Genomic DNA, 19573 nt, shown 5'->3' on the forward strand with positions numbered 1-19573 from the left:
TGTCTGTGTCTGTGTCTGTGTGTCTGTGTCTGTGTGTCTGTGTCTGTGTCTGTGTCTGTGTGTCTGTGCCTGTCTGTGTCTGTGTCTGTGTGTGTGCTGCACAGGTTTCTCCCCTCAAAGCAGCAGCACTGGTAGAGGACACTGCATTTGTTGTCCTTCCAGCAGATCTGGGCTCCCTGAGCTGTGCTGACAAGACCAGTAATAATTTCTTAGCACCAGTTACTCCTGGTGACAGATGGCCACTAAATATTAGCTCATGGGGGAGGGGAGAGATCTCCTTGTGGGTTCTGGATTAATGCAACATCAGGTGGCCCCATCCCATCACATGTGCTGGTGGCAGCAGTCCCCTTCCTAGCCTCTGCCTGCACTGCTTTTGTGTTTCTCTGTATTTTTGATTGACTTCTGGACTTCTTCTCTTACTCAAAATCTGACTGCAGATGCAAGAGTTGACCATCATTTTTTCTGGGAGGGATTTTCCATTGGAAATTTTTCAACAGGCATTTCCCCACTCCGTTTGTGAGTCTGAGTCACTGATACCCCTCAGCAGATAGCAATAGGACCAGAAGGAACAGTTTTTGAACTGTCAGAGGAGAGATTTAGATTAGATGTTAAGGAGAAACTCTACACTTAGAGGGCAGTGAAGCTCTGGAACAAGCTGCCCCAAGAAGTTGTGGATGCCCCATCCCTGGAAGGATCCAAGGCCAGTTTGGATGGGCCCCTGAGCAAACTGGTCTAGTGGGTGTCATTCTTGCCCATGGCGTATGAAAATAAATGATCTTTAAGATCCCTTCCAACCGAAACCTTGGATTTTGTGATTCTTTTTCTCACTACATCAGGTGCCCTACATAGCAAGGACCTGTCTGAGGAATGGGTAACAGAGGATTGAGCAGGGGATCAAGCATAATTCCTTGACTCAGGAAAGAGGTTTATGTATTGTGACAGATACCTTTATCCATAGGTGAAAAGAGTCATAGGCACTCCTGCCCCTAGGACCCATTCAAGGGGTGATGACAATAACCCTTTCCCCATCCACTTGGCTATAGTGGGTGACATTTTATGCAACGAGGCTGGCATTTTCTGCTAGAGAGGACTTCTCTCATAAGCGTCATTTTTTACATCACTGGCCTCATGCCTGCCAAGTGTAGGACTTTAGAATTATGATTTTAGTCAAATCATGATTGTGTTATTAGTCATTGAAACAAATTTGCAGGAAGCCATGCATTCTAGCAGAAAGTCTGAGATCTCCCTCCTGAGCCCAAATTCGTGACATTTCAGAAAGCTTTCCAGTACAATCAAAACGTGTCTAAGCTGCCTCAAGGCACCAAAATATCCTTACAAGTGGGTGGGCTTCACTGGCATGCAGTGAGAGCTACCTTGGAAGGTGCAAATGGGCTTTTAACTTCATTTTGGACAAGGTTTCTCTGCTTCTTACATAACAGGTATGTCGATCCTCTTCCTTTCAGGCAGACACATGAAGAATCAACCTCCTATGCAATGGAGCTGCAAATCAAATACACTCATGGGTTTACTTCAGTAACATCTTGTGAATATCTCCTTAGGGACTCTTGGGGATGATGAACCAGACAATTTTGACATTGATTGCTTCAGCCAGCTGGAAATTAAGGACTCCTTGAGCAGCCTGACCTGCAATTTCACCGAGCTGCCTCCTTACAACACTAACTACACCCTGTCTCTGTGGTAAGTGCTGTCAGTCTGTCCCTCGATAAATGCCTGGGAAGTGAAATGCTGAGAACTATTGAGTCACGTTGCCACATGCAGGGAAAGAGGGGCAGCAAAGCTAGACAAAATCCTGCTTCAGAGTGTTTTGCCAAGTTTGAGTACTATATTCAGCGAAGAAGAAGAGTTTACTGAAGCAAAACATAATTCCCCAGTGCAAAAAAGAAAGAGCTGGAAGGGTCTCTACAGGGGATTATAATGTCTCTGGTAGTTCTGATGTTGCCTCTGTTGCTCTGGAATGTTTGTAATATGGATGTAGCCCAGCATGAACTGAGAGCTTTTTATTTTAATTTAAATGGTATTTTAAAAAATATTTTTGAAGACACAAATCCTTGCCACAGAAAATTCTTTAGCAGAAGATTAATTGTCCACATCCAAGAACATGTGTTCATCTAGGTTAAGACAAAAACTCAGCTATTGTCTTTGCACACAGAACCATACAAGAAATACACTAGAACAAGCACACACCTCCATCAGTTATCAAACACATCAGAGATCTCCACTTCCTATCAAGGCCTTGAAACTCTTTCCACCCTTTTTATTCACTGTTGCACCAAGCTGAAGATTAAATTTTGTTTCTTGAGCATACAGATCCTTTTCCTTTTATCTGTTTTTCTTGAAACTGAAAGTTGTGTGGCAGCCAAAAAAAAGAACTGGATATTTTTTGTAAATCTTTATATGCTAGTCACTAATTATTTGCTTTTCTTTCTCATAGTTTATTAGAATTTTTCTGTTTTCATGGGACTTATTATGAGTTTTGACTGGAGTTTTATGGCAGTTCTCAAACATGGGAATGACAGAAATGGAAAAAAAGTTCTAAAACCGCCATGTGATTCCTTCATGGCCAGCTGACCCTCTATTTGCTTCCACCAAAGTCAATAATAAATTTCTCTTTATCTTCAAAGAGCATTGAAACACATTGCCCTATATTTAAAAGCAGCAGTGGCAAGGTAATTTTTTTAAAACACAAATGTTTTAACACACACACCTCCAATTAAATTTTTGTGCTTTTTTCTCAAGAGCTCCATGACACTTAATGTGATTCACGTCACTCTACTATTGTGCTCAAGGACCACAAGAAAAAACACTATCAGTCCTTCAAACTCCTTATTTGCATTGCATTATTTCTTATTTCACATAGAGACTCGCTTCAGTGAGATGAGTGAAATGAGCAAGCAGGATTCATGCCCTAGTAAGTAGTCAAGTCATATTAACACAGAAGGAATGATTGTCGTGTCGCTTTGGCCAACAGTACCAAAGAAGATAACAATTACGCCTGCTCCAACATGAAGAAACAAGAAGATGTATACTTCTTACAGTTCATTGATATACTCTCAAACAGAGATATTTGCATGTATTCTGAGATGAAGAGAAGGGTCTGCAGGAGTCTGGTTGTAACTGACATTGGTGAGACACTTGATATTTTGGACATTTTTAAAGTTATAGGGGTTACTGGGGAGAAAACCAGTCCAGCACAAAGCCTAAGGGTCAATCTGGATGACATAAAAGCATAAAATATCATCTTAGCAGAGCATGTAGCCTGGATTGGGGTGTTATTAGAGTGTGGTGTTTCCTTTGCTTCAAAGCCAGACATGATTAACCTCCATTCCAAAAGCGTAGCTGAATTCAGGCTGATTGTGACACTGCCCAGACCCAGACATAGACTGAATCCCATCCATGGCTGAAGCAGCTGTTCCTGAGTGTGGATGCACTGCCAAGCAGGAACATTTTGTTCATCTCTGACCAGGGATGATGCAGTTTAGGGGCTGGCCACCCCACAGATAGCATGAGCCCAGTAGCACAGGGAACAAAAGGCTGCAAGATCTCGCTTGACAGAGTGGTGTATCCTGTACTCTGAACAAAGTGCATCCTGCACCAGTAACTGAGAGCAGGCTAAGACACACCAGGGACCTTCCCGAGCCAAGAAACAGGGAACTCAAGGGGAGGAAGGGATACACAGAATTTACTGTTCTTGGCAACAGGGGCAGCAGAGAAGCCTGCGTAGGACAGATTCTTCTGTCTTCTTCTCCGGTGTCACATTGCTTTGTCTCTGGCAGTAAGCACTGCAACATCCCTCTCTTGTGAAACATTTCTGCCACAGTCCAACAGTTTTGTAATAATCTCACATTAGCTCTTAGTTTATGGGCCAGCCTGGCAGTCCTTACTCTAAAAACTGTGGAAGATCTAAGTATCTGGGGGTTTTAGAAGGAGTGAGAACAGTTTATGGCTATATGTGTTTTCCTCAGAGGAGAGAGGTGTGGGCTCTGTGTTGCTGTGAGAGCTGATGCCCTTATGCAAGATGAATTCAGGAAGCCTCAGTGCCACAGCCACAAGTCCCTGCAGGTCTCAAGTACATCCAGCTCAGAGTCAGCTTGGGGAGAGAGCCCTGAGGGCCATATTTCAGGCTTGATATACTTGCATGGATGGTCTTTGGCACAGTCTCCTTCAGACCAGGTCAGATGTGGGTTCATAGCAAAGGTGTGGAGCTACAGCCCACTCTGGTCTATTAAACAGTGTCAGACTTTGTCCCTCCATCTGTCCCACTGCCCTGACAGACAGCCACTGCTGTACCTGAGCACAGGTTGTTCCCCAGTGTCTCCTCCCAGGTGTGTTTTTCTAGGGGGTCTCCATCTCAGAGCACTGGCTAGAGGGACTTCAAGAATTTCAGGCCTTCAAGCTACCAGGGGTGGGCATGCTCAGGAACTGCTTTCAAGATTAAATGTCATATCCCTCACAAGCATCTCCTCTGCTGGTCAAACTACTTCTCCAGCAAGTCAAAACCAAGCCCCTCTCAGCATCAGGATGTAGGATGAGATGGGGTTCAGCATAAGGATTGCCTAACTCAAGACAGCTTTGCCCCAAGATAGGTCACCATGCAGAGCTGTAGCTTGGGCCTTTTTTTGCATTTCAAACCCTGTTTATTTTCTAGTAACATTATTTTGCTCCTGTTATATCCTGGTTTGTTGTCATTTGCAGTTAAGCCTGAAGTACCTTTCGCCGTAAACATCACATATGAAAAGGAGGCAAATGAATATCTTATTCGTTATTGTACACCACACTCAAGGAAGAAATACTTAAAGGACAAATTAGTACACCAGGTAGCCTATCGGCAGAAAGAAGGTACTTGGAAGGTAAGTGGTGATGTAAGGTGTGCTTGCACTAATTTCCAAAATTAAACATTATCAAAGTTACCTGTGCCATGTAAATATTATCAAATCTGCATTTCTGCAGCTCTCCACCTGAAAGCCTGGAAAGGTGCAATATTTGGAATTTGGAAATTTCATCAGTTAAAAGAGGTTTTATTCATTTGGGTTTTGCAGTGGGAATAGAAGACATAACGTGTCAAACGTTAAGACATAACATCAAACTATGTTTGCTCTTTGCTGTGGTGATTTTGCTGTTACTTTCTGTGCTCATCAGTCAATAAAATGTGTGACCTCTTTATTTATTTGGCAAGTTTCTTCACATTTCCTTTTCCATTGAATCCTCACAGGCTTCCAATGCAGCCCTGCAGCTCTCCCACCCTCAGGCTGTGTGAGGCTGCAGCTGCCTGTGAACTGGGTCTGACTGGGGAGAGCTGCAGGGGTCTCTGAGTCCCCTGTCACCAGGGCAGCCATGCAAAAGCTAGTCACGATGTTTGAAAGCGTGGACTACACCTGGGTTTTACAGAGGGAATACAGTGTTGTCCACAAGAATCAGATTTGTTACCTGGAGTGCAATAAGCCCGTAATTACACACTCGAGAGAGACATTGATTGTTCCAGCTGCACAGGCCTGGGTGCTCAGTGGTATTCCACAAATCAAGCACACCAACTTCCAAAATCTATTTGTACATTTTACCACACAAACTATCAAGTGTTCCTTGGCCACAAATTACATAGTGCTCTTAGTAATTAGTGTTCCATCTTCTATCAGTTAATGATTCTCTCACGTCTCATGCTAATTAGCCCACAGGCTCAGTTTTCTGAGTTGGTGGTTCTCGTGACCCAGTGGGCCATGAGTCAGCAGTCGTGATCTGCTCCTGCCAGAATTCCCTTCTACCCAGTTCAGAGCTGATTCAGCACAGTCACTGAGTTGTCTTTATGAGTTTCTTCCTTATCTGAGAGGTTCTGCCAAATGTCCTCTATTATGGCCCAAAAATTCTGTACTCTTTGTGCCCATTACCATCGTTACATCCTTCTTCCTAAGCTTTGTTATCCTCCCCCCAGGTTTCACATCATTGAAGCGTGTCAAGACCCAAACCTTAACAAGGCAATTCTACCCACAAGTAATTTGTTTTTCTAACACCTGGACATTGCTTAGAGCTTGCTTATTAACTGCTCTCCTTCACAGATTAAATCTCCCTCTTTGTTGATTAGGCTTGAAAATATACAAAGATCAAACATCAAAGAACTTAAGGGAAAAATAAAATGGGTTCATGTAGTGAAATACATCGAAATGGAGAGCACCAGAGCTGCACTGCAGAATTTCAGCTTCTCCCCTGTAACTGCCCTCTCAGATATTGTCTTTTTACGATCCAAAAACATATTTTTTCCATGTGTCCCCTCTGAGCCTTCTCAGGGAAGCGTATATTCCTACTGCAGTGTCAGCTGCCACAGAGCACTGTTAATACTTGTAGCTGTTTTCCAAAAGGCTTTTATCTGGTGTATCTCTCCCTTCTCAATGCTATCTGGACTATGCTGCTGTTTAACTGGGTTGATACCCTGATAAGCACCTGTGTAATTGCTAGAGAGATGGAGTAAACAGCACAGTATTTCAGGGATGCACCTGATCTCACATATTTTGCCGAACTCGAGGATAATTCTCCACTGCCTGCTGGAAAAATAACTCTATCTTTTATGTGTGTGTGTGTATGTGTGTGTGTGTCTTTAGACAAAAGAATCACCATATCTTCAGGTAAAATTGCTGGGGAAAAACCTTGAAAATGGAGCATCGTATGAGGTGAAAGTACGTTCTCAGCCCAATGGAGATTATTTTAAGGGCACATGGAGTGAATGGAGCACTTCCAAGAGCTTCAGGACAGCAAGAGAGCAGCACTCAGCAGAAAGCTGTAAGGGCTAAAAACACTTTATTCCTCCTGGAAGAAAGCAGAGCTGGGGGCCTGGGCTTGCTGGCCAGCCTCAGCAGCAGCAGGGATGAGAGAATGGGGAGGGAAGAGCCCATGGCCACACCAAGGTCAGCCCTCAATGACACAGGCACTGCAATCCAAGGAGGTGACTCAGAGCAGCTGGGTTGCTCTGGTCTGGGGCTGACTGAAGATTTAAATTTCACTTAAGGGAAATAAGGTCAGAAGAAATGCTGCCATGAGAGCCTGAGGGTGTGGGTGCAGAGGGAGATGAAGGCTGAGTTGCTGCTTGCTACTGGCTGACTTGCCAGGAGAAGGAAGAGCTTGCACCAGGCATTTTGGGTAAGGAACAAAGAGTGTGAAACAGGACCCATTTCAGTACCCTGGGCTTGGGTGTGAACATGGCACTTGAATCACAAATGCAACACAGGATAAAATGTCATCACTGCACATGAATAATCTTTCTGGTCCTTGGGTCCCTTCAGTCCCCAGGGGCACTCTGGCATTAGGGTGTTAGTCATCTGTGTGCTCCTGTGAGGACACAGCAAGTGCTGGTTTCAATGCATGGGAAGTGACAGCACACTTGGAGCTGCTTTAATCCAGTCTGTGAACCCAGCTTGAAGCTCAGCCAAGTGCTGATGCTCTGGCAGCCTAACATTTACCTCCTTCATGGAGGCAGGAGAAATGAGCCATTGCACAAGCCCATTGATGGGGCAAGTGAAATGCTTGGTGTTAATTTCTAATTTATCATCTGAAAAGACCTCACTGTTACGGTGGCTTAACAGTGAGACATTTACATGCATTGGCTGATGTTCTTTGTTTTCCTTTAGATAACAGTGTGGCCATGGTTATACTCTCCATCCTGGGATTCATGCTGTCCGTTGTTGTGATTGCACTGTTCATAGTTTTTTGGGAAAACAGGTAATCTCTTTGTATCAAAAAAGGTGTTGGGACCCAATCCTGCTCTGATGGTCTTATTGCTTTCCCTGTATGTGAAGTACTCTCTCTCTGTCTCTGGAACTCTGTATCAAGCTGATGGCAAGCAAAGAATAGAAATGAGCAATATAAGAGACAGTGTTGGCAGGCAGAAGATGACCTGCCAGATTGGACCAGATTTCAGTCTTGAGCTCAAAAAACTGGGATATTTGGCAAGCTGTAGTTACCACCAAACAGACTCAGTGTCCCACTGGAGGCAAATCTGACTCACAAACTTCAAGCAAAATCCAGAAAAGAAAGAGACCTGTGGGTTTTAGTAAACTCCTAAGAAGTGTGGAAGCAGCATGCCAGGGTGATGACCTTTGTTCCTTTCACAAGGTTGAGTCAGCAGGTGCTTGCTCTGCAGCACTTTCAGAAGCAGCAGGGCAGAGCCCTCTGCAACAGGGGCTTGATGGTGACAGACACCAGCCTGGCCAAATTGTCTTCCAGCCAGCCATGAGGCTAGATCAGGCAGAAGTGGGACTAGGAATGCATTCATTACTCAAGCAGTCTTTGGTATGCATTAGGGTTCTTTCATATGTCTCCTACACAGCAGTAGATAGATAACTGTAAATATGTTTTTAATGACATGGCTCAGGAGAGCTGACAAGTTCAGGAAAATGAACAGATATGTATATAATGATCTGGAGGGATAAAATCCCAGTTTAACAGTAGAAGATTAACTCCTTGCAAGACAGAAAGCCCAGGACTCCTCAATAACATTCAGAGCAGTCTGTCCACGATACCCAGCTCAAGAGAGGTAACTGTGTGAGCTGCTTTTTTTGACAACTCTTGGGCTGTGCTAACTCCAGACTAACACATGGGGATTACCTGGCCAATGTTAGTTGGCAAGAACTAAGCAAGAACTGGCAAGAACTCAGCCATACCATGCCACAAAAAGTTTTAATAATTAAACATTTTAGACACTGGAGTTATCTGCACTAGTGCTACTTTGTTCACGAGTATAGAGGTTGCTTGAGATTTCTCATTCTTGAGTTTTATTGTTGCTGGGAACCTGCAGTTCTTTAACTTTGCTACAAGTTTTGCTTATGTAAGACTGCAGCAAAAACAGGTGAGACTTTTTGATCCCAGATATTTCCATTTTAAAAATAAGAGGGTTTTATATGTGCACATATATACAGTCACACAGACACATAAATAAAATTAAATATATATTCATATACATGTATATGCAGTGTTATCACTGCAATGATTGAATATCAGTTAGACAACATACTGTACATACATCATAGCTGAGAGTATCAAGCAGCACAACATGGGAACCTTGCTAATCAAGGCACAACATGGGAACCTTGCTAATCTCAAAAATGAGACCTGTGGAACAAAGCTATAGGACAGATGTCTGAAGCTCAAATTGCTGGCCAAGGAATGGGACAGTATGTCATTCTTTTAATTAATTGAACATGCAGATGCCACTATCAGCAAATTTCCACTTTAACCACAGCATCTTCTTGCACTTGCAGGAAATAGTTTCACCACACAGAACCCTGTTAATACAGCTAGATGAAAACAAGTAACAAGCACTTTTCCAGCATAATTTGCTGCATTTCCAGTACTTAGTGAAGCATCTTCTTTTAACTGTGACAATTTGTGCACCCCAAAGAACAATGACTTTTTAAACAACAACCTTTACAATTCCTCTTCTCTTGTCTGGTTTATTCTGAGGTTTCTCTGTCTTTGTTCTGGATAACACCAGCCAGCCCTAAGGCTTTGTGAGAACTGTTACAAATGATGCAGTATGAACCTCTGATACCTCAACACAGCCCTCTTATGCTGCTTTTTGCCTACTGTTGCTGTTTCAGGATCAAACCTGCTGTATGGCCAAACCTTCCTGACCATAAAAAAACGCTGGAGCAACTATGCAAGAAGCCAAAAAACGTATGTTCTTCCACTTTTATTTCCACCTAAGTATAGATGATTGGGGATAAAACTAACACCCATGAGAGACAGAATGTGCGTTTTCTGCATGAACTAGGACACTCTTTCAGAAATTACTTCTACATTTCTCTTAAGAGAGCTCACATTTGCTCCTGCAAATGTCAGTCAAGGGTATGGAAATAATACAAAATTGACCTAGCTCCTGAGGTTTGACTTGTGCAAAGTTAACTACAGAGGTCTTGGGAAGTTAATGTATGAAGAAAGACTGAAGGAATTAAGTTAGTTTATAGAAGAAAAGGAAGCTTGGGGTGTGGAATACTACCTTCCAATACCTAAGGTGTATCTAGAGAGATGGGAAAAGTGCTCTCACTGCAAGGCTATGGAGTGACAGGACCAGAGGCAACAAACATGTGTTGCTTCAGGGAAAACTTCTTCCAGTTACAAGGAAAGAATCTTTCTTGTGAAAATAATTAAACACTGTGTAGCCTCCCCAAAGACAAGGTAGGTTCACCTTTGGGAATATGTTTAAGGCTTAGCTTGACTAGGGCTCTGACTAGTGCAGGTCCTGCTTCTGGCAGAAGGTTGGACTGCACAGCTCCTTTCCAACCAAGACACGTTGGTGGTTCTACCAAGCTAATCAGGGGGGTGGAGGGGATGTTTTGAAAACATCCCTGGTACTCTGACACGGCCAACAGCATTGTTCATACATCATGCAGTATATATGAACTGCTTTGCCAGTTAAAGCCAGACGGTCAAGTAAATCATTAATGCTGTACACTCCAGGTACATTATTAGCATGTTCTTAATTTCATAGGATGCCTAGTACAGTTCTCCCAGCCTCTGTGCTCCCCAGTTCAGGGATTCCTAATGTGTTTCAGGAAGTCGTGGCAAATTTTTACTTCCCTTGGTGCTAAATTAGGAAGAAACCACCTGGGTGGGCACACTCCTTCCTGTGAAATGGCAGGCATGCAATAAATGCGTGTCTCAGAAAAGGCTCTGAAACACGGTATAGAGCATAAAACACTCCAGGGTACTGCCCAGAGGAGGATAGGATAGATAGGATAGGATGGAGGAAGTTAATAAGGAATGGTATTTCCAACCATGTGATAATTTATTCTGCACTAACCTATTGTTCAACCTGCTCATCTTGGGTTACATCTAGAGTTAAAAAAATAATAAATACCCTTCTAAAATCACATAAATTATTAGAGTATCTTATCTCTTAAGCTACCACCCACTGTTGACTAACTGTGCTGTTCCCTTTGCCACACAGAATTTTGATATAAGCTTTAACCCAGAGAGTTTTGGTTATGTTCATATCCATAAAGTGGACGGCCTTTGGGCAAAAGCTGAACTGGAAAATTTTCTGCAGCCATCAACTGCTCCGAAGACAAGCCTTCCAGAAAAATTCAGGGGTGGATCAGACCTGAAGATGATCCCTGTGATGGCAGACAAAAACAGCCTCAACCTGTCAGTGTCTGACAAAGGAGTCTGGCCAGCTGAAGCCCTGCACAGGCTCCTGGGCACCAGCCAGTTTGCAGTCACAGAGGGCAGCTGCAGCTCCAGCACATATGAGGTTTGCCACGGCAACAGGGTGCCCCTGCACAACGATGGTTTCAACCTTTCCTCCACTTGTTCCCTGGATCCTTCCGGCCAGCCCCATGCAGAGCCTGTAAATGATGACACCATATCCCAGATGCTGCCAAACAGTGACATGAGATCAACAAACAATGAGGAAGCCTATGTCACAATGTCCAGCTTCTACAAAATTCAGTAAATCTCGTAAGAATTACAGCATGCATTTTATTTTCTCTAACACAAGCAGGGTACTGAAGCTTTCTGGTTTTGTTTTCCTGTATCCTGGGAATTCCCACATCCCTCATGCCCTCTGCTCATGGTGCAATGCTATACCCGCAGGGAAGTGGGTTCTCCCACATTCCAGTGAGAAGTATCCTATCTCAGCATTCAGTATGCTGCTAGCAGTCTTCACTGCAGTAAAACTAAATTTAATTCAACCTGATTTTGATCTTCAAATCTGATTAATCCAGAGCAGTGACAATGCAGTCCCAGCTGAGGATCACAGCATATCTCATAGAAATTAATGAACTCTTTTGTTACCCTCTTGGTTACAGAGTTAAGCTCTTAATAATGCCTTAGCAAGAAATATGGCAATGAATTCCTTTTAAATAGAGCCCAATCTTTTTTAAACACTGGTGGGTCAAGACTAATTCCTCCCCAGTTAGTCAAAAGACAGTAAAAAGACAAAAAGACAGTAAATTATAGTTGCTATCAAGTACTAGGTGCCTGGGGATTCAGGAACTTGAGCACCACAAGAAGAGTAGGCAGAGTGCCCAGTACAAATATTACATGGGCCCATCTGTAATCAGGAGATGTTTCCTGAGATGGATTTAGGTTTTTGTTTGGGTTTTTTGTTTGGTGGGGTTTGGGGTTTTTTTTGAGACATGAATTAAAACAAAGAAAACCCTAAGTGCCACTACTTTTTGCTATTGGCAAAGATCTGCTCTTAAGCCAACTATGGGATCCACAGGTATTTCTGCTAATACTTTTGAGAACTTCAAAATTTAATGTACCAACTATGCAAAGCAAAGTCCTTTCTCTTTGTAGAAGCTGAATTAGGTCTGTAAACTGCATGATGCTGTCCTTTTCTGCAGCTCTTATGCAATTATTAGTGTAGCATTCCAGAGTGCTTTCCATTCCAGAGGCTGGGCTGACCATGTTTGTTTACTAGCATTATTCCAAATGGCTGTGACTGCACACAAATACTATGAATTTGGACAGGCAATATTCCCATGCAACATTTGACATAGGAAAATGGATGGAATGTCATGGATCCTGCCAGTGATCACAAGACCTAATTTGTTTCTTTTAAATAACTCACAATTTGCAGGAGATGTTTTGTTGGGTTTGTAGGTTTTTTGTTTGTTTTTTTGGGGGTTCTTTTGCATTGTGACTTATTTTCTTTGTAGTATTACATTTATTACTTCTTTTACATTATGGCTGAGCCACTTCACCGTCCTCCTCGGATGCTGCACATTCTGGAGCACACACTTGGAGATAAAGCTGCTACAGCCACATGGTTGCATGACAGCAAAACTGTGTGGCCATGGGACATCCAAGCTGCTTTCTTGCACTCTGGATTTGGGATTCACCTCATTGTGCAGTGTCAGTTTCTCTAGCTCTTTGAAATTCTCCTTTACCTAGGAGTAAGTGCCTTGTTTCAAGAATATATGAGAGTGGGGCTTGCATTATACTCAGTTGCTTGAATCAACTGCAAGAGACAGTACAAACCAAACAGCAATTCTGGCCCACATCAAGCCAAAACCAGCCTTCCCAAGACAGCACTCCACCTCCTCCACCTCCACCCAGTGCCAGGGAAACTTTCGACTTGGGAGAACCTAACAGCTACTGTGTGCAAAGGGGCCTCGGATTTGGCTCAAGGCATTCCAATGACATTTTACAGAATGGTTTTTATTGCTGTTTACTGCCAAATGAAGCATTAATTGATGCAGAAGAAAAAGACCAAAGCCCTGGGCATTCATTTGCTTTATAGTGCTTGTATTCCCTTTCAAAAAAGAGCTGCTGATAATGCTTAGACTGTGAGAACTTGCACAGTGTGACTGTAGAGACAGACAGACTATACTGGAATGATACCTTCTTCCAGTGTCACAGAGACAAACAAAAAGGGGATAGAGGAAGAAGCAAAAGCACATCAAGAAAATCCTCTGCAGTATGTGTTATGCTTCCTTCAATTTTTGTAATTTTGTATTTCTGTAACATATTTGTTGGATGTATGCAGATATAACCACTTTCAGCTTTGTTTCGGGAAAAAAAATAAAGCCAAATTTGCACCAAAGCCAGAAATACCACAAGCATTTCCTGTCTCTGACCAAGTTATATATAGTCCATACATGAGGATACAGCCAAGGCGATGTCTGGGCAATCTGTCAAATAGTTTCCTTATTCTGCATGACAATTGCTGCAGAGATGTCCACAAATTCCCATCTGCCTCAATAATCACACAGGAGTTTTGCTCAGCTTTCACACACTCCATGCACTTCCTTTAGTTCAGCACAACTTTCCTTCTCCCCCTTCTGCCTCCAGTACCCTTACTCAGCTGCACACCCAGACCAGTTTCCTGACACTGGTTTCTCTGCTGCTGCTCTATGACACAGTGCCTGGAGCTGCCTGCTCCTTTCTGCCGTGTTCAAACATGCTCCAGCCCCTCTCCTGCAGTCGTGGTGCCACACAGATGCCCTCCCATCTTTGCTTCTCCCCTTGTCTGTGTGCAGCTTGTGCAAAAGTCTCCTAGCACTATGAGCACTCCTCTCCTGCACGATGCAAATGCCTCTTAGCTGTACACAAATAAACTTAGACTATTGTCAGTTATAACAATGAGTCACGGTCTAATTCTAATGACGCTGAAAAATGCTAATTACATCTCAAGGAATTAGTCATTCCTGGCTTAAAGTGTTAGTTTGTTTACCACCTTTACCAGCTTGTTCCTCCCCTTGTGCACATTCCTTAGACAGGCTGAAAAAGCAAATGTTGTGTGTGTCAGTAGGGCAGCAGATGACCAGCTAAGTGTGGGGAGGCAGGAGGACTGCTTCTGTCAGGGTGGAGGGATGGCCAAATACCTGTGATGTGCAGCAAAGTCTGGGCTATGAAATGAACATTGAAAGGGTGGCCTGACAAGCACTGCTGCAGGGACATGTGACTGAACCCAAGGCAAATTTTGGCAGGCAGAAGCTGACTATGGAACCATCTCTTCTGGCAGCAGGGAACATGGTGATGCTGGCAGGGTATTTTTGCAGGGCAGGAATACAGCCCCTTCTCAGCTTCTTAGCAGTAGTGTTTATTGATTTGAAGGCCTGTTTGGACAGCAATACAGCAGTGCTGCAGCCTGGGGCGAGAGCAGTTGGATTTTAGTCAATACACTTTCAAATCAAGCTAGTTATCTCTGTGGTTGTGGGATTTCTGAAACTATCATTTAAAAACAGATAAAATGCAATATAAAGAAGACTTACCACCTCTGTGAAGAATTATTGTAGAGTCAAACACCTCCTTATTACTGTGATCATGAAGCCACCCAAATTAGCACTCCTGTGTGTCACAGAGCATTGGCAAAACAAATCTAATGCACAGACACACAAGAAAACAACGGATAATGCCAGAAAATGCAATTGCTAAATTATACCGACTGTATCCTCCCTTGCTCACGCGGCAGCTCCAGGTTTCAGGCAGGATGGCTTTTCCTTGGCTTCTAAGCGCCACCTGCTGAAACACGAAGCCACATGTCGGAGCCCAGCACTAGGACACTAGCTGGTGCCATCACATCGTACAGCTCCAAAAGCGTTGTTCAGATGGGACCTGGGGTAAAAATCAAGCCCACAACAAACTAAGCAGTGTTTCAGTTATTTGTAGTCTATGGTCCTAAAGAAGTTTGGGAAAATAAAAGCAAAAGGCAGAGTTTCCAGGATTTCTTCATCCTTAAAATGATTTTGGCAGTAGTGTCCACAGAAGCACTAACTCCATAGCAGTAATTCAGAAATTCATTTTTCATAACCTAAGAATGAGAAAAACAGTGTTTACAAGGGTGATGGCTATATACTGTGGCTCAACAGACTCTTTATTTTGCAAATACTTCTTTTGCATCTTCCAGGGAAGTCTGATTTTTACGTCAGATTCTCCTAACCTTGTATTAGGATGCATTGCTGCGGCAAGCTCCAATACAGAATTTAGCTGAATAACACACACAAACACACACACACGCACATATACATATATAAAAGAAATATTTTTTCCAGTTATTGTTAAATATTGACGGCATAACTTACATGTCACAGCAAAATTAGATTAGTCCAACATCAGGACCATCACCAAATGAATGTAAAAAGCCCCAAAGGTTTGTCAAACAACAGAAAAAAATGAGACACAAAGCAGAAATACATTGATGAAAATGTCAAAAGGAATAAATCTGTGGAAGGAAGAAAGCCACAAAATTGGAGCTTCTCTAATACAGTCTGACAATTGTTTTTCCAGAAAATGTACATAAGCTGAAAAAAACCACTCTACCTTTTGGAAGTTAAAAAAAAAAATACTGCAGATTTTGGAAAAAATACCATGTTTTCAATGAAAAAAGGAACAGGTTTATCTCAGGAAAATAAACACTTCTCACATTTTACCACAATCTTTGTTTTTCCACAGAAAACCAGACTTGATTCAACTTCCACAAAACCTTGTGCTTCCTTTCTTTCCAAGATACTCAACAAAGGCTGGATCCTGGTCTCCAGCTGCTGCTCCTGTTGGGATCAGCAGCAGTTCTGTGAGCTGGAGGGAAAACTGGGTTCAGGTTTTTTTGTGGAGATGGGGCTGCTGTACTTGGGGTGGCTGCAAACCTCCAGGCATGAGCATGGAAGAGGTGCTAGAGCCAAAACCAGGCTTGCTTTGAAACCACAGGGGTTTCAGACTCAGCCAAGGCACAGCATAATGGCCAGGGGCTGCTGCAAATAGAAAGGCAGCTTTCAGCCACCCGAGGACTTGTTGTTAATCACAAGTTACTGGGAATCCTGTTTTCTGCTCACCCTACAAGAGAGGAAAGCTAAAGAAACAGGGAAAGCTATAATCACAGTGACATAGACAGTAGGCAGCTGCTGGCTGGTTGCCAGGTTGATCTTGGCATTACCTGTTTTACTGGAAAACCTCAGTGTGGTGGTGCTGCTGCTGCTGCTGCTCCCACTGTGGAGGATAGGAGCTGTGAGCCAAAAAATCAGCAAAATCTTGCTCCTTCTGCCAGTGACAACTCTGGGATGACAAAGCTGTGCTCTGCCCACATGGCTGCAGAGGTTTGAGGCAGCACTGTGTGCAAGGAATTATACAATGGTGAGTTGGCTTTTATACAACAATGTGCACAGGTGGTTTCATCTGCAAAACTTCTGCTGCTGCCATCTGCCTCTGCCAAGATGGCTTTGTGTTACAAGAGCAGCAGAATTAATCAGATCACTGAAAATCTCTTGTGGTCTAGTTGCAAGGATATATGGCAGAGAGTGAGGTTTGCATAAAACTCAGGTGCTTGAATCAGAATTTTGTTCTGCAGGAGTGTAAAACATAAAACATTTCTGTATCACATCAAGCCAAAAATTTCCTCTTCCAGACAGAAACACGAAGCCACAAAGAGCACAGGGAGGCCAGAATGAAAATGCAGTGAAGGAAGCTGCAGAAATGCCACCTTTGCCAGAGGAGCACACCAGAAGAAAAGGCTGTCCCACACCTCTTTTTCCCCATACCTTGTGCTCTTTTGGGGTAGCTGCATGGTGTCACCAAGGTGCTCTGATGGTTCATGCAGAAGCAGGAAGTGGGGGCAGAGTTCTGGAAGAGTTATAAGGGAGCCTTTTCCCTCTTTCCCACTTGGCTCTACCAACATTCTTGGAGCAAGCTTCAGTGCTGGCTGTTGGGGAGGGCAGACCTTACTCCTGACAAGACACTCTGCCACACAGCAACTCAAGGTGCAGGCAAAACCTCCACCTCTGGGACTGCCCCCCAGCCCTGCAGATTCAGATGTTCCTGTGGTTTGTGCCTTTCTGTTTAGCATCTGTTGCACAATCAGAATGAAGAAATAGTGCTTTGAACATGAAGGACCAACCAAAGTCTCCCATCTTGATGCTAGCACCAGATACAATGGTATGCATTACCACCTACCTCCCAAAATCTGCTGTGTTCACTTGGAGCCACAGGCTGGCAGGACAGCATCACCACTTATCTCCTGTATCTGCTGGGTCTGTACCCGCACACTGCAGCTGCAGCTGAACAGGGGCCTTTCAGTTTCATTTTTGGGTCTCCCAGATCACAGAGAGGGAGAGTGAAGTGCTGGAGGGACACTTTGGGCTAGTCTTGACAATACCTCTTCTCTGGTTCAAATCCCTTTAACTTTCCTTTAATCCCTGAAAAGTGCTTCCTCTGAATGTCTAGTGCATGTATCCAGTGTGCCATTATGACTGCATGTTCCCCAGTAGAGCTTCTACTATCTAGCAGCTAATGCCTGTGTTTGCTCCATTAATTTGTACACATGTTAATCAAATTACATTTCTTACAGGACAGATTCCAATTTGAGTTCTACAGCATCTGATTTCTAGTGAAAATCATGTTTTTTGTTTCTCAGATTATTTATTTTTCCCTGAAAGCACTCTACCTTTTCTGAAGTTACCAGTTATTATTCAGACTACTCCAAGAGCAACTCTGTTCCCACAGAAGTGAAAGGAAGCTTTACTGCTGACTTTGAAAGCACCTGAAACCAGCCCTTAGAACCTTTGGTTCTGTACAAATATTGAAATGACTCTGTTGGGAACTATGTTCTCAGGAAATATATCCAGTGAGCAATGAGGTCCACACACAGGCAGACCTGAGCTGGGAACTGTTCTGAGAGCACCAGGATACACCATCAGGGTGAGGGGGTTTAAGCTCTCCTGGATCACATCCTTCAAGTCCCCACACAAACCCCTTTAGTCCAGTTCAGTGTAGAAATCTTTCCCTGAAGTACAGGATTTTCCTCAGCTGCCCCAGGCTCAGCTACGGCTCCCAGAAGCCACTGACAAAACTGCTAGTTTTAAGAAAGCACAGTTGCTTTCAGTATCAATCCTCCTTTCTGAAAATATATATTGGTTTAGATTAAATAAAATTGGGAGGTAGTAGTACCAAAGACAAACTGGCTGCAGTTATTCAGATTAAAACTTCCACTTCACTTGAACAAATATCAGCCTGTCAGATCACTGCAGGGTGTGAAGACATGAGATAGGAAGTCAAAAGGAAATGTTTCTTTCATTTTGTGATTCCCACAGTCCATCCACATTACTTTCTTTCTGTTTGAAAGAGAAGACAAATTTTGTGAAGTCAATTAATAAAAGAGAAGTGAATGGATTCTATTCAAGCGGCCAGACCACATAGAGCCACTATTTTGTATTGTTTGTTTTTCATATATATTGGCACTTCAGTAGCACTGCAATAAGTAAAGGATCCTCTTATGATGGCTGACAATAATAAAGAGAGTTTCTCCACCAGTTTCCAGTGTCATCCATCATGCAAGTTTCAGGAGGCTTACTGGTCAAGAAAATAACAGAGTTTGCACAGCCTTCACTAAGGGATTGCCAGCAACCTTTGCTCACGCTGAGATCACTGCTGGACAAAAGAGAAATAGGTTTTGTAGAGGATCAATGCTGCAAGCACTCAGAATTTCAGTGTCGGAACTGTTAGCAACTCAGACTAAGAGCTGCAACTTCATCAGAAAGGCTGTTTTGAAGTCCATTCTATAACCCTGCACTGCTTTTAGCTGGCTGCCAGCCAGAAATGGAGCAAATGCTGCCATGTACAAGCCATTTACTCTTTGCTACAGCAGCAGCTTCTCAGTCTGGCAGAGCAGCAAAATTATGAGAGAGGAGCAGAAAGTAGAAGGAAAAAAAAAGTATCAAAGCAGGAAAAATTAGATAGCACACACTCACACACTAGGTTTTTTCAGGATTTTTTCAGGATTTTTTTTACAGTTTCCTTTGTGTATCATTTCCACCCTGCCTGTATGGACAAATCTGGGGGTCAGGTGTCCTTCTTTCAGTTCTGGCTCACCTGTGGAATTTTTACCTTTTAGTTCTGGGGGAAGGGGGGACCTGACTGCGGGTACCTGGTGGGTACTTGAGAAACACAAAGAGTTCGGCTGGGCCAGGGGGGAAGGGGGCAGGAAAAACGGAGGGAGGGGACACTTCGGCAGCTTCTTCAGCTTTGAAGAATGACGCTCTGCTGGAGCTGTTGCTGTGGGGAGAAGGGAATTTCGCCATCACCCAGACAGAGCTGCTGCTTCTCCTTCTCCCCTCTTTGTTGGTGGCCTCGCACCCCC

The 19573-nt window shown here is 43.4% G+C and overlaps 1 protein-coding gene across 2 annotated transcripts in view; it reads left to right on the forward strand.

Moving 5' to 3' along the window:
• IL7R (interleukin 7 receptor) overlaps positions 1 to 13559 on the forward strand; it is an 18298-nt gene extending 4739 nt beyond the window's left edge. For both annotated transcript variants that reach the window (XM_015653346.3, XM_033520594.1), the window contains 7 exons: positions 1560 to 1698; positions 2990 to 3144; positions 4714 to 4868; positions 6609 to 6786; positions 7632 to 7722; positions 9600 to 9675; positions 10949 to 13559. In XM_015653346.3, the coding sequence (XP_015508832.1) occupies positions 1560 to 1698; positions 2990 to 3144; positions 4714 to 4868; positions 6609 to 6786; positions 7632 to 7722; positions 9600 to 9675; positions 10949 to 11452 (1298 nt within the window). In that variant the 3' untranslated portion in view covers positions 11453 to 13559. The remainder of the gene's footprint in view (positions 1 to 1559; positions 1699 to 2989; positions 3145 to 4713; positions 4869 to 6608; positions 6787 to 7631; positions 7723 to 9599; positions 9676 to 10948) is intronic.
• Positions 13560 to 19573: the final 6014 nt, after the last annotated feature.

This window comes from Parus major, chromosome Z (assembly GCF_001522545.3).
Source record: "Parus major isolate Abel chromosome Z, Parus_major1.1, whole genome shotgun sequence".
Lineage (NCBI taxonomy): Eukaryota > Metazoa > Chordata > Aves > Passeriformes > Paridae > Parus > Parus major.